A 16,227-nucleotide genomic window follows, 5' to 3' on the forward strand; every position below is an offset into this window, starting at 1 on the left:
TCTGATCGTTCTCCGGTGGGAATGGAGATTAGATGGGGCAGTGGATTATACTTAGATGAAGAGTTTCAAACCTATTTAAGAAAAGCTTGGCAAGAGTTTGAGTGTGAGAATAACACCGGGGAAGTTGATGCTAGGATTTACTGGGAAATAGCCAAGGCAGTCCCGCTGGGCAAAATTATTGCTTACATGGTGGGGGGTCAGTCAAAAGAGATAGCAATCTTAGCACTGGCTAATAAAGTAAAGCAGATGACAGAATTATTGATTTTCACCCCATTGGAGGCTTGGAGCAGATTAAGCAGGGAGTTGCAGGACCTTCCGGATCAGCGAGCATTGCACTGTATACAGATGTATAAATGAAACCTGGAAGCTGTTAGCATCCCTGGTCCAGCAATGTACAGCTAAAGGACAGATAGGGATGATCAAGGGAGCACAGGGCGAGCTATGGGTCAAGAGGCAGACAAAAGCAAAATTTGTGAAATTTTCTGAGAATCTTTACAATGAAAGTCTACATAATGAAAAAGCCAGGGAAGACTTCTTTGGAACAGACCTTACTCCACATCAGCAAATGAAGCAGTATAAAGGCTCCAATTGTGGTAAAGGAAGTGTAAGAGCTTATCGAATAGTTAAAGCGAGTGAAATCCCTGGGACCAGATGGCTTAGGCACTGTGATGAGTTTTACATTACAGTATTTAACTACAGACCCATGTATTCACTTTTGCAAACAACTCAGAGAAAAGCAGCGTATGGGGTCAGTACTGAACCATGTGTTCATTATGGTACCACCAAAACCAGACAAACATTTAAAAAGAAAAAAACAGGCAGAGTCACACAGGACAATCTTCCTTCTCAATTAAGATATAACAAATTTGGCCTCCATTCCGTCTGAGAGGTTAGGGTGCTTCCTCCTGGCACTGATCCACACAGATGAGGTTAGTGATGAGAGATATACCTCAGCAAACGCAATGATAGAACTACAGGTGATGCAAGTAGGGCAGGACACCCCAGGGGATAGTATTCAAGCCTGTTTAGATGCTGGAAAAGCATCTGACAAATGGTAGTTCAAATATATAGTCATTGGAAATTCAACCTGGTCAGGAGAAACTAGGAAGGCTAGGAGAACAACAGGAATCCCCACTATGGTGAAAAAGATTGCCAGGTACTATCAGGAAGATTCAATATCATCTTTTCAATTTTATTTCATGTCTTATCCCTTATACAGGCTGCTGTCGAAACATGGCCAGATCGAGTTACACATTATCAATAAGACTTCTACGGTGCTAAATGACACAGAGCATATTATTCAATGGCGGGGGGAAGAGGGGTTGGTGGTTGAGAGGCTAGGATGGGGGAGGGCAGACTTATACGGGGTCTGTGCCGGAGCCGGTGATGGGAGGCGGGACTGGTGGTTGGGAGGCGGGAAATACTGCTGCACAGACTTATATGGTCTGTGCCCTGAAAAAGACAGGTACATATCAAGGTAAGGTATACACATGAGTTTATCGTGGGCAGACTAGATGGACCGTGCAGGTCTTTTTCTGCCGTCATCTACTATGTTACTATGTTACTATAGTACATGTCAGCAGATAAAGACGTGCAATGGTCCATACAATCTGTCCAACAAGGTTGCTAGAGTTGAATCTGGCACTCTGCACAGATTCCACGTCTTCATTAATCCCTGTCTGGGACCCAGACCGTAGAAGACTGCCCATCATCGGTCTTCGTTCTCAACCTCTGAAGATGCCGTCAAAGCTCACTCCAGTTCTAAGGGTATTTAAGCTCTGCTTTAATTGGATGCCATCCTTTTTCTATAAAATGATTCACTGTTTTTATCCCACACAATCTTGAATTCCGTCACCATTTTTCTCTTCACAACCTCCCATGGGAGGGCATTCCAGGAATCCACCACCCTTTCTGTGAAAGTATTTCCTGACGTTACTCCTGGTCTCCCACCCTGCAACCACGACTCATGACCTCTAGGTCTACCACTTCCTCATCTCTTAGAAACATTAGTTTGCATATTCATACCTTTGAAGTATTTAAACATCTGTATCATATCCTCCTATCCCTCCTTTCCTCTATTGATTGGAACTATGGTTTGCTGTTGTTGGGGATGGGAAGATTTTGCACAAAGTAGCTGCCTGATCACAAGTGTCAGTTTGTAGAACTGGCCACCCTTCTCGTACAAGAAATTATCTTACAGTGCTGGGTGGAACTGATGTGCCCAAAGCGTGAGATGACAGACAGCAATACTTGAAATAATGAATCGGGTGCTTCGGGGAAACTTCCAGGAAAAGAATTTTTATTGTGAATTATGGAAAAAGGTTAAGGATAACAACTCAGGGGGGTACAAGCCCAAATGATGGTTGAAGTTGCTTCCAAACAGAGGGGAGAGGAGGTAGAGGGGTGGTTGAGAAGGGGAGTAGGGGAGGAGGATAATAGAGAAAGATCTGAGCTACACTGTATGAATTGATTTTAGGAGATATTGAGAACAGATTGATAATCTGTTTGAAAGTCTTTTAATGATACAACAGGGATGTGTCATGAATATTGTTGTATGCTGTTTACGGATTGCCAATAAGGATACTTACAAAAAAAAAAGAGAGAGAGAGCGAGAGACCATGAGGAGCCTCTTGACCCAATGATAGAGGAGGAAGAAAGCTGAACTGTGGCTTTCATGCTCTGCATCTCTATCAAGTCCTTTTGCTCACCTACATAAAGGCTTACAGTGGGCTTTAATGGTTCAGAACAAGACCTGGACTAGACTATAGGAATGGAAGCAGGAGGCAGAGAGTAATTCCAAGGGGACAACAGCACCCAAGCCTTGGTTGGTCTTATCTCAGAACCCCGAATGCCATAAATGATGGACCTAGGCAGGACAGTGCTGTTTCTCGTGGGGAATATAACCTGGGTCAGCACATGGAATAGTCTGTACCTGGTGAGAGACCACAGACCTTGAGAGGGAGGGGTTCATACATTTTTGTTAAAACACTGAAATCTCCCAGGACCATTCATCCAAAACATGAGCCCACCATGGATCAATCTTAAATGGAAATGAGAAATTTCCTGGAAAAGGGACCCTGGCTGCTTCCAGACTTCTTCACCTTGCTTTGTACCAACTGTACAAAGCTTTGAGGATATCCTATGAGGGAGAACCAACAGCATGGAGACATGGATAGGAGGAGGAGGAGGGATATGGAGACTCAAGGAGTGTCATGGATATATAGAGGAGGAGGAGAAGGAGGAAGAGAGATATGAAGGCCCCATCAGCATATACAGCTTGGAGAGGAGGAGGAGGAGGGATATGGAGACTCCATCCACGTCCATAGTATGAAGACATGGAGAGGAGGAGGAGGGATATGGAGACCCAAGGAGTGTCATGGATATATAGAGGAGGAGGAAGAGAGATATGAAGGCCCCATCAGCATATACAGCATGGAGACGTGGAGAGGAGGAAGAGGGACAGGTAGACCCATCAGCATCTACTGAATGGAGACATGGGGGGGGGGGGAGGAGAAGAGTGAAGAAGAATATGAAGACCCCCATCAGTGTCCACAGCATTTGAGATATGAAAAGGAGGAGAAGAGACACACAGACTCTTTTGGCTAATTTCTATTAAAAACAACAATTCTTTGAACTCAGGCTCTGGCAGTCCTGCTTCTTTCTTCTTACTGACTTTGTGCTCTGAATTCTCTCTCCACCGCTCTCTCGGCCTTGTAGGTCCCGCTCTGTCAGAGTCATTCTATGAGGTATACATCTGTTTCTCTCAACACTGCTGCAGCAGGAGCTCTCTCTCTTTACGTTGCTCCGTAAATCGGAAAGTGACTGGGCAGCGGCATTGCAGAGAGGGGCTGGGGGGTCAAAGACGGTGCGTTTTTACCACAGAATCTCTCATGAGCAGTCCTGTCAGTACTCAGGGCCCACTTAATTTGAAGGGGAACGAAAGGCCGTTGATGCCGGCATCCATCAGCCTTCATCAGCCTTGACATGATTTCAGTTGAAAAGAAAAACATGCCTCAGTTACAGTGGTGCAATGTTTCTGATGTATAGGAAATATGGCCCCTTGCATTTCCCAGGGGACTGAAGCTAGAATATCACAATAGGGAAAAGAACTAAAGAATTTAGAGTTTGTTCGTTTTGCTAATTAACCCTTTGGTTTGTAATAGAAACATAGAAACATGACGGAAGATAAAGGCCAAATGACCCATCCAGTCTGCCCATCCTCTGTAACCCCTAATTCTTCCTGTTCCTAAGTGATCCCACATGCTTATCCCATGCTTTTTTAAAATTCTGGAACAGTCCTCGACTCCACCACCTCCAGAGGCCATTCCACACCTCCACCACCCTTTCTGTGAAATAATATTTCCTTAGGTTACTCCTAAGCCTATTCCCTCTTAACTTTGTCGTATGACCAGTGGCATTGGGAGGGGGTGGTGGTGGGGCGGTCCGCCCTGGGTGCACGTGCTGGGGAGGGGGGTGTTGGCTCACTGGTTCTCTGCTCTTTCTGCCCCGGAACAGGTTACTTCCTGTTCCGGGGCAGAGAAAGCAGGGAAGCAGCAGAGCCGACGCAGCTCCCAGTGATGTGCACTGGGGGCGGATCGGCCCTCCCGCCTGCCCCCCGCTGCAAGGTAGGGTGCGTTTCAGGGAGGGGGGCGCTCCAGAGGGGGGGCGCCGTGCCCTGCACCCCGGGGGGGGGGGGGGGTGCGCAGCGGCGACCTACCCCGGGTGTCAGGCACCCTCACTATGGCACTGTGTATGCCCCCTCATTCCAGAGCGCTCCTTCATTTGAAAAAGGCTCTCTTCCTGTACATAAATGCCCTTGACATATTTAAACGTTTCTATCATGTCTCCTCTCTCCCACCTCTCTTCCAGCGTATACATGTTTGAGGTTCATAAGCCTGTCCCTATAATTTTTGCATTCAAGACCGCTTACTAATTTCGTAGCTGCCCTCTGGACCGACTCCATCCTGTTTATATCTTTCCGTAGGTGCAATACATTCTGGAACTTTCCTCAGAGGTTGTGTTATTCCACTGACATAGAGGGGCGTAATCGAACGCAAACGCCCATGTGTAAGAACGTCCATCTCCGAGAACGGGTCCGTGAAGGGATGGGCCGAATCGTTTTTTCGAAAAAGATGGACGTTTATCTTTAGTTTCGAAAATACGGTTTGTGCCAGGCAAATGCATTGGATGTGGGCGTTTTTGAGATGTGGGCATTTGTTTGAGCTACCTCGTGGACTACCGGAAACAAAACAGGGCACACTCTGACCCAGTAGGCAGGGGGAAAAGCACCATGGGAGAAGAGCCTACCAACTACCAACATCGTGAGACTGTAACACAAGCTAGTGAAATCACGGAGCCCAATACACTACACCCACCACAATGCAATGCTGATGTGACCCTGTACTGCACCCGAGAGCCACATCTGACCCAGGGAAAGGCTGTGAGAGGATCGAACACATTCTGCTGTTATGGAGGTGGGTACGGAATTTGAGGGTGGCATAGAGGCTAGGAAATAAGGTTTTCGCAAGTGGGGTTTTTTTGTGGGAGGGGGTTAGTGACCACGGGGGGAGTCAGAGGAGGTGATTCCCGATTCCCTCCGGTGGTCATCTGGTCATTTAGGGCACTTTTTTGGGACCTGTTCATGAGAAAAAGGGTCCAAAAAATGTGTCCTAAATTCTCGCTAAAAACGCCGTTCTTTTTTCCATTATCGGCCGAGTGCGCCCATCTCTGCTCGGCCGATAACTACGCCCCAGTCCCGCCTTCACCACGCCTCTGACATGCCCCTGTCAACTTTATTCGTTCCCGAGACGGAGTGCAGTTGAAGACGACCAAAATCGGCTTCCGATTATACCGATTTGGCCGCCCACGAGAAACGGACGCCCATCTCCCGAACATGGGCGTTTTTCTCCTTTCGAAAATAAGCAGGATAGTCAACTAGGTGGATGTGGAGTCAATTAGGTCAAAAATCTCAAAAACAACAAGCATGTTTTTGAACATATTTAAGTATTTGAGATCTGAAGTTATTGGGAGGTGATTTTGCATGTCTTTCTATAATTATTGAAGCAAAATATTGGACAACACAGGGAGGGTTTTTAGCCATTTTCAGGAACACATCATATTGACCGTTGTACAGGTCATTTTGATCACCTGTAGCTCTTTATAAGTATTGCCATACTGGGAAAGATCAAAGGTCCATCAAGCCCAGCATCCTGTTTCCAACTGTGGCCAATCCAGATCACAAATACCTGACAAGATCCAAAAAAAGTACAAAACATTTTATACTGCTTATCCCAGAAATAGTGGATTTTCCCCAAGTCCATTTAATAACGGTCTATGGACTTTTCCTTTAGCAAGCCGTCCAAACCTTTTTAAAACTCTGCTAAGCTAACCGCCTATACCACATTCTCTGGCAACGAATTCCAGAGTTGAATTGCACGTTGAGTGAGGAAACATTTTCTCCGATTCATTTTAAATATACTACATTGTAGCTTCATCGCATGCCCCCTAGTCCTAGTATTTTTGGAAAGCATAAACAGACGCTTCACATCTACCCGTTCAACTCCACTCATTATTTTATAGACCTCTATCATATCTTCTCTCAGGCTTTTTCCTTCCTTTAGTCGTAAAGTGCTTCACTTTCACATATACTTGTTTGCCTTTATAGTGGGTCATTTTTGTTGTTTTTGTCATTCCACTGACATCCCACGACAGAATGAGGTCTCCTTCCAGAAGGATGCGAGATCTTGGGAAAAAGAGAATGGGGCTATTGTCCATCAAAGAGACGAAGGAGGCCTCCTTTGAGCAAAGCAGAAAGAGAATTCAGGGACATTCCACATCAAATCCAGAAATACAAGCCAAACCACAACACAGCCACACAAAATTATTAGAATGTGGCATCACACCAAGAGTCGGCAAAATATACAAAGATAAAGGCAACCTGAGAGAAATGCCTGCACTAGGAAGACTGGGTGATCAAAACACTGGTTAATGGAATAGGAAAGAAAATCCATCAGAAAAATAAAGGTTTTGGAAACAAATGACAGAGGAGCAGTGGGGAAGGCAGACTCTACACTGGGTCCCTAGTACACATTCTGTATAAAATACTACATAATTTCCATGATCTGTGAGTCAGTGGTGCCACCATGTGGCCACTCTGCTGATCGCACTGGTATATTTCCCCCTAAACTCTTCATTACCAGAGCCCAGCATTCACTTAAACTGAAAAGACACACAAAATTAAGGTTAACTAACATCTTTCTTTTATATTTTTGGCATTACTGATGCATTTTTGTTTTTGTTAATGGGGCAATGGTGCCAAATCTCCGCCTTTCCCTCCCGGTCTCTTTCCTTGGGGGGGGTGAGTATACAGTGATCCACCCCCATCATCATTACCTGCCGCAGGTTGCGGGTGACCTTGACGTCATGCCAGCTGTTGTCATTGAACTTCCCATTCACGGGCTCCACAATGGCCTCGAAAGCGCCAGAGCCCAGGTTGATAACCAGAGAGACGGCGCCGTCCTTCAACGCCAGGTTGACGTAGTCGGCGGATTTGCCCGTGTGCAGGATGAGCCCGTTGCGCTGCCATGTCTTGAAGGAGAGGGTGATCTCATCGCTGCTGCTCTGGATGGGGTTCTGGGACAGGTCGTAGCACAGGTACTCTGAACCACGGAACGTGGCCACGTTCTCTTCCCTCGCTGTAGAAAGAGAGAGAGAAAGCACAGGACATTCAGACATCAAGCAGAACAAGCTTGAATAACACTTTGGAAGAAGCAGTTCATCGTTATAGAAGCGATAAGTACATAAGTAATGCCACACTGGGAAAAGACCAAGGGTCCATCGAGCACAGCATCCTGTCCACAACAGCGGCCAATCCAGGCCAAGGGCACCTGGCGAGCTTCCCAAACGTACAAACATTCTATACATTTTATTCCCGGAATTGTGGATTTTTCCCAAGTCCATTTAGTAGTGGTTTATGGACTTGTTCTTTAGGAAACTGTCTAACCCCTTTTTAAACTCTGCTAAGCTAACCGCCTTCACCATGTTCTCTGGCAACGAATTCCAGAGACCTCCAAGCACATCACAGGCATAGCACATCAGAGGCATGAACATCCGAGGTGCAGTGCCTCCACATATCATAGTTCTATAGGGTCTTAACAGAGGAAGAAGGTTCAGAAGGTTCAGGAAGGGGTCAATATTTAGCCAACAGCAGTCAGTGTTGTTTGTCCACCGCCACCTTTACGCAGTTAAGTGCTGAATACTGGCTCTTAACCACATAAGTGCTGACTTCGCCCCCAGACCACCCACAAAATAACCAGCTTTGTGTTTGATGGTTAGTACTGATGTTCAGAGGCACTAACCAGTTAAGTGGTAATCAATAGCCCTACAGAAGCAATTTAACCAGTCAGGAACCGATTCTAGCTGGTTAAATCGCTTCAAATATCAACCCCCAAGTTTATATTCCTAGTCCTGACATTGTAATCTCCATCACACTGCTGTGTTCATCGCATTTTATTTGTGGGTCTGTCAGTTTCCTTCTGCTGCTTTGCGTTTCCAGTTCAGATTGGAAATGGACTGGAATCTGACACCTGGAGACTTCCTTTGCAATTTCCTGGGACCTTCCCCTGTTAAATACCCTTGCCAGAGCTGCCAATGTACCCAGCAGGGCTGCCAAGAGGAGGGGCAAAATTCCCCGGGCCTGGCCGCCAAGGAGTGGGGGGGGGGGGGGGGGGCCTGGGCTCGGGCCCTGCACCAATAAGCTTCTTCCTGCTTGCTTTTGGGTTTGTCCTCTCCTGCTCTTGCGTGCTGCCAAGGTCTCGGATGATTGCATTAATGCGATATCGCATTAATGCAATCATCCGGGTCCCAACTCCCGGCACACAGGAGCACTGGAGCAGGAGAGGACAGAGTGAGAGAGCAGCGCAGCAGTGATTCAGAGACAGGTACGGGGGGCAGGCGCAGGCGGCGGTCCAGTCCTGCCCCGGCTGTGTCTCTCGGAAGCCCTGGTACCCAATTCTAGGCTGGAGACTTTTTGATCAGTCCTGGTTTTGAACTTATACCCAAAGCAGTGTGGGATTTGTAGCGTCTGATCTGCCCACTGAAATCAGTGTTGCAAGTCCCATAATGCTCCAGGATGGGGTGGTCATAAATCCAGGACTGGCTGGCAATCCCCAGCCTGGAACTGGGTAACTTAGCATTTCTGCCTTCCCCACTCTGTCAGCTCAGTGAGTGCAGTGAAAGACATAAGGGCTCCTTCAGGAACGCTGCAATCAGGGGGTCCTTCATCCAACCACTGTACAACATCTGTCTTTCTCCCCTCAGAGGGAGCAAAAGATGGCACGGGTACTAAACCCAGTGGTACCAGGTTGGTCAGTGCTTTTCTAGTAGACTCCAACAGATACCAAATACAGATCCAGTAAAACAAACACCCAAATAAAACATCACATCATCATTCTTTAATAAAATAGAGTTAAGCACAAAGCTATGAGAAAACAAAACTACAGACTGACTCAAGCACAGGCAGAAGCAAAGACAACTCAGATCGGATGACGAATTCCTGAATATATGGGGCAAACGCTGTGAAGTCCGTCCTCATAACAGGGTGAGCTGACAGCAGTTTTAGAAGTAACAGCTGGTTGGTAACTTCCCACCTCCTCTTCTCTCACAGAGCTGCCAAACTACACAGTTCCACAAGGGAGCAGTCGGGCCAGAAATGATTTCAATGGGTGGAATCAGGGACAACAAATCCCAAAACCAAGACTGACCAAAAACCTTCCATCTTGGATTCGTTTTAAATGTGCTACTTTGTACAGTATCAGCAGTCGTGTCAGCTAGCTCACTGCATCGCCCTGTACAGCAGCTGTCACAGCAGGTCACACTCTCCTTTGCCTCAGTCACACACCCACTCTTGTGTTAAGCAGATGGCACAGGGTTTTTAGCACTCATGAGTCTGTGCTAATGTCTACCACACGGTAAAACCCACGCTCGCTGCTTAATGCAAAATAGTCAAAGGGCCCCACAGTATCCTGTCACACAATTTTGTCTGATGCAAGATTAAAGTAAGTGGAAGTGTCTCAAGCATTTAAGTGCATCCTAATCATTAGCGTGCACTAAAAACGCTAGTGCATCTTAGTAAAAGACCTCCTAAGACTCTGGTCTTCACTCCCAGTCCTCGAGGGCCACCAACATGTCAGGTTTTCAGGATCTTCCTAATGATTATGCATGAGAGAGATTTGCATGCCTACCACCTTCACTGTGTGCAAATTGCTTTCATGCGTATTTATTAGGAGTATCTTGAAAACCTGACCTGCTGGTGACCCTCAAGGACTGGAAGTGAAGACCAAGGCTTCTAGGCAGTATGCATTCATATAATAATACAACGAAACACACAAGAAACATTCAAATAAATAAACTTAAATAAATAAATTTTTCATTAAAAAAACACATAAAAATAACAACATAATATTAAAGTAATATGCATCATACTCTATCAGACCAAAGGCTGCCAAGTTATCCAGTTCCAGGAAAAAGATTTCAGGCCAGCCCTGGATTTCTGACAGCATCATCCTAATGCATTTTGGAATCTGCAGCACTGATTTCAATGAGTTGAATCAGGGACTACAAATCCCACACTGCTTTGGGATGTAAGTTCAAAACCAAGACTGGCTAAAAAAAAACTTCCCTCCTGGAACTGGTAGCTTGGCAGCTCTACGAAGGTCTGTCTCTGATATTGAACAAACCGGGCCAAATGTACCTGGCAGGATCCCAAAGAGTCACTCCTTGGGTAAAGCAGTGGCTTCCCTATGTGGCTAATACTGGTTTGTGGACCTTTTCCTCCAAGAATTTGTCAAACAGGTGGAAGGTAATTTTATTAAAACGTTGCCTATGTTTGAAGGGCATAACAGCGCCTGTTTCCAGCCGATTTCACAAAGACAGGTAGGCACCTATGTGATGGTAAAAAATACTAACAGAAGTCACATCGAAACAGCACCTTGATTCAGGGTTTGGATGTTACACCTACTCGAGAGCAGGTGTGAATGTTAGCATGTAAATCATGACTAGGGATGTGCATTCATTTGAAATGACATGCAGGGCTGCCGAGATACTGGGCCAGGCCCGGGGGCCCCACTGCCGCCCCCCCCCCCCCGAGGTCGTCGTCATCGCCGCCCCCCCCCCTCGTCCACCACCGGGCCGGGCCCCCCTGAATTCAAATCATAGCGCCTCACCTCAACCTCGCTCCGTGTGAAAGAAGCGCAGCAGCAGCAGTCTGCAGATCGCCTCCCATCGGGCCTTCCCTCCCTGTGTACCCCCTGCCCCCCCCCTCTCTGCGGCCCTGATGACATGTCATCAGCAAATGAAAATGAGCAAGGAAATTTTGTGGGGTTTTGTTGAAAAGACATGGTAAGGGGGGGGGGGGGGAATATGATTGAGGTCTACAAAATCCTGAGTGCTGTGGGGCGGGTGGAGGTGAATTGATTTTTCACTCTTCAAAAAGTACAATGATCAGGGGACACTCAATGAAATTACATAGAAATACTTTTAAAACAAATAAGAGGAAATATTTATTCACTCAAATCTCTGGAACTCTTTGCCGGAGGATGTGGTAACAGCGGTTAGCGTATCTGGATTTTAAAAAGGTCTGAAAAAGTTCCTGGAGGAAAAGTCCATAGTCTGCTATTGAGACAGACATGGGGAAGCCACTGCTTGCCCTGGGATTGGTAGCATGGAATGTTGCTACTATTTGGGTTTCTGCCAGGTACTTGTGGCCTGGATTGGCCACTGTTGGAAGCAGGATACTGGGCTAGATGGACCACTGGTCTGACCCAGTATGGTTATTCTTGGAATATATGAAGTTTCAATGTTCAGAGAAAATCTGGCTTTTCCAAAACTCTTGCTGGCCAGATTAGAGGGCAACCAAACGTGTTTTTTTCAGTTTCAGCCAGAGCCAAATCTGTGGCCAAAACCGAAGCCGAAACCAAAACTGCCTGCTACAGCCCAGCCTGGCCTGTAAGACTGTTGCTAGAGGTCACAGCGGCCATTTTGAGATTGGAGCTGGCATAGGTAGGAGCACCTGAGGATTGCTTCTGCCCCAACTATACCACTAGACCACCAGGGCTTATAAGGCAGGCTCTGGGGGTGGGGGGAGGGAAGTGCCTGCTCCTGTTCAGGGGGATGGAAGCACACTATGGAGACAGCACAAAAATTTTAGTTTCAGCTGCAAATGCATCAGCATTTTCAGCCCAAACTGAAACAAAGGCAAGTACCAATTTCAGGCCAGTTTCAGCACCGACACCAAACCCAAAATTTGCCAGCCTCTAGTTTAAATACACTATCTGAATTGTTAGAATCTGAGCCATGAGTTGAGGACAGTGGCCTTCGGCTGTCATTAAGAACCTGTAATTATTAGTGCTTTTCATTAACTGCAGTTAACTATGGTGATTAAAGTTTTTATGGCAATTAATATTATTAATGTAACCGATATGATGGTAACTATCCAGGTCCATATTCAGTCTGTGGCAGTCAGTGTTAAGACCTGTACGGTCCGTCCAGTCTGCCCAATAAAATAAACTCATATGTGCTACTTTATATGTATACCTGACCTTGATTTATCCTTGCCATTTTCGGGGCATAGACTGTAGAAGTATGCCCAGTACTTGCCCCGCCTCCTGCCATGGGTTAAATTGAGCATCCACCCCCCCCCCCCAAGCATCCACCCCCCCTGAAGCCCCCCAAGAGCGCCCCGCCCCTGAATAGCCCTCCTTTGAAGAACCCCATCCAAGAGTGTCCACCTTTTCTAAAAGACCCCACCCCCACACCACTGAAGGCCCCCCTCCAACAGGCCTACCTTGAGGATGCCCTAGTGGTCAGGTAGGGTGGGCAGGAGTGACCCCAGCCTGTTCCAGCTCTAGGTTCAAAATGGCAGTTGCAATTAAAATTTTTAATTGAACAGAAACGGTCGTTATTACTATCATGGCTTCCGCAGCACATACCAGACATACGCAGCACTGTAGAGAGTCAAGTAAAAGACAGTCCATGCCCTCGGGAGTTTCAGTACGGTCAAGACAGACAGGACACACAACAAGAAAATAATGAGAGTAGCAGGATGACCGGGACTGTTCACTCTGGGGAAAATTCTACGAATGGTGTTCATATCTATGCTAAGAGCTTTTCTGTAAAGGGAACTCCAGGCTGAGCTCCCTTCGTAGAACAACACGCTTACTGCACTCTATCAATGATTTCCACCTGGTCCTCCCAGGCCCCAAATTCACCCAACTTAAGTCTGCTCGTCACTGTGCTTTTTTCTCCTGTAACTCCCTCCCCATTTCGGTCAGGGCCGAATCATCTTTCAAAAACTTCAAGACTGCAGTAAAAACCTGTCTAATACAGGTCTCACCCGGTCCTGGCTCCGGACCCAGGTTCATAAAACCAGTTACAGCTCATTCAGGCTGTTCTCACCACACTCACATCTACAGTCAGTCTCCAGGCAAGCTGGGAGTGGGTCGCTGGCCGGAATAGCGATCCGGGGGTTTGGGAGACAGTTCTGCAGTCCAGGAACCATGTTGCCCTCTGTGGCTTAAACAATAACTCAACCTTTATTGAAACTTTGTGCCACAAACAGATTCAGCTTCAATTTATCTTCAACCAATCAATTGTTAATGCTCAAATAAATCAGCTCCAAACTCCCGTTGCTCCATTGAGGGAGCCCCTCTGCCACTGTCCTTCTCAGGGGGGGGGGGGGTATTAACAAGACTATTGTCATATGTACAGACAGCAATGTCCATTCTGGACACCAGTTGTCTTGCCAAGATCTTAATGCTCCTTCCCCTATTTCAGTGGTTCCCAAACTTTTTCAGTTCACGGCACCCTTCGTGTGCAAGCAATTTTTTGCACCCCCCCCCCCCCCCCCCCCACCAGCCACACAGGTCTCTTTTTCTCTGCACAAATATAACAGCGCTAGGGTGTCCCTATAACCAGCCTCGCCAAGTGACACAGTGATTACAATTTATAACAAATTACTACTCTACCTATGAAAACTTATTCCATTATTATACTTCCTCTGTGTATATCCGTATTCTGCCTAAGCCGCTGGCATTTGTGAGATTAAATAAAAAATGCTACCAACAATAAAGAATAACAATGTGGATGCTGATGCCACTGCTGCAGCATTGCAACCCCCCCCCCCCCCCCCAAGAAGACCTACCTCGATCCTTCTTAGCCACCCTGGTGGTGTAGTGGCTACTGCGGGGGCAGGAAAGAATCCTACTCTTTCCTGCCCTCTGCCGCTCCTCTGTCTCCCTTTCCTCTTCTGTGCTGCACTGCTCGCCGCTGGACAGGTTTTCAAAATGGCTGCTTAGGCTTCCGGCGGCAGTTTCGTACCAAGGGGGGGGGGTGGTGGGGGCGGTCTGCCCCGGGTGCACGCCGCTGGGGGGGTGCCGCACGCCGTCAGCTCCGTTCGTTTCCATGCTCCCTCTGCCCCGGAACAGGTTACTTCCTGACCGGCGTGCGGCACCCCCCCCCCCCCCAGTGGCATGCACCTGGGGGAGGGGGGTTGTTTTGCCAGGGTGGGGGGTGTCCTTTCGCCGGGGGGGGGGGGGTCACTGCACCCGGGGGGGGCGGGGTGCATCAGCGATCCGCCCCGGGTGTCAGCCCCCCTAGGAACGCCACTGCCTGGTGGTCTAGTGACCTCTTCGGGGCATGAAAGAGTCCCCTCTTTACTGCCCGGAGCAGCTGTACACTGTCTTGCTGCCTCCCGTATCGGTGCTGATTCAAAATGGCCACCGAGAGTGACCTTGCAAGACTTCTGCGGACGTCTCGCGAGGCTGCCGCTTGAACTCTCGGTGGCCATTTTGTCAGGAGATTTCGGTGGTAGACTTAGATTCCATCGCTGTCCTCTAGCGTCAGCACTGGAATGACAGTACTTCCAGGAACGCGACACCTCCCCTGTTATATTGTCTTCTAGTGTCAGCATAGGAAAGGGAGCAGCTGTCAGTTTCTCCATTTGTCATGTGCTCAGCACATCAGCTGACAATAGATGTGGTAACAGTTAACAGGATACCCACAGAAGCTTCTAGGTCAGTTCCCACCGGACAGTTCCCACCACACCAGGGAGGACAATTCCCACCCATAACCCAAACAATGCAAAAGACACTAGGCTGAGTAAGCTCTCTCTCTTTGCTCTTCCAGATCGTTTGAGGTGGGGGCAGTACCCCTTCACCCCCCCCCCCCCCACACACAACATTATTTATTTGTTGCATTTGTATCCCACCTTATCCCACCTCTTTGCAGGCTCAATGTGGCTTACAATACATCATGAGTAGTGGAAGAAAAGTAGAAAATAAACATTTAGTATTACAGAAGGATCTTGGTCAACATGATGATAATAAGACACAGTAATAGTATACAAGCACATATTATGATACAGTTCTGAATATAGATGGACGAGTTGTGCATATTCACATTGGTTGATCTTTGGTTTTTTTTTTGTTTTTTTTTATACATTTGTACCCCGCGCTTTCCCACTCATGGCAGGCTCAATGCGGCTTACATGGGGCAATGGAGGGTTAAGTGACTTGCCCAGAGTCACAAGGAGCTGCCTGTGCCTGAAGTGGGAATCAAACTCAGTTCCCCAGATCACCAGTGTGGCTGCACAGGCTTCTGCTTCTGTGAGTCTGACGTCCTGCACGTACGTGCAGGACGTCAGACTCACAGAAACAGAAGCCTGTGCAGCCTTCTACATGGAATGTTGCTAGTGGAATAGCAACATTCCATGTAGAATGTCCAATAGTAGCAACATTCCGTGTAGAATCTCCAATAGTGTCTATTTTATTTTTGTTACATTTGTACCCCGCGCTTTCCCACTCATGGCAGGCTCAGTGCGGCTTACATGGGGCAATGGAGGGTTAAGTGACTTGCCCAGAGTCACAAGGAGCTGCCTGTGCCTGAAGTGGGAATCAAACTCAGTTCCCCAGATCACCAGTGTGGCTGCGCAGGCTTCTGCTTCTGTGAGTCTGACGTCCTGCACGTACGTGCAGGACGTCAGACTCACAGAAACAGAAGCCTGTGCAGCCTTCTACATGGAATGTTGCTAGTGGAATAGCAACATTCCATGTAGAATGTCCAATAGTAGCAACATTCCGTGTAGAATCTCCAATAGTGTCTATTTTATTTTTGTTACATTTGTACCCCGCGCTTTCCCACTCATGGCAGGCTCAGTGCGGCTTACATGGGGCA

The 16,227-nt window shown here is 47.4% G+C and overlaps 1 protein-coding gene across 1 annotated transcript in view; it reads right to left on the minus strand.

Annotated features, from left to right (window-relative positions):
* The window catches only part of NRXN3 (neurexin 3), a 1,814,506-nt gene that overhangs the window by 1,326,791 nt on the left and 471,488 nt on the right, over positions 1 to 16,227 (minus strand). Inside the window, 1 exon segment of the mRNA XM_030213725.1 lies at positions 7,393 to 7,694. Within this exon segment, the coding sequence (XP_030069585.1) occupies positions 7,393 to 7,694 (302 nt within the window).

This window comes from Microcaecilia unicolor, chromosome 9 (assembly GCF_901765095.1).
Source record: "Microcaecilia unicolor chromosome 9, aMicUni1.1, whole genome shotgun sequence".
In the NCBI taxonomy this organism is placed as follows: Eukaryota; Metazoa; Chordata; class Amphibia; order Gymnophiona; family Siphonopidae; genus Microcaecilia; species Microcaecilia unicolor.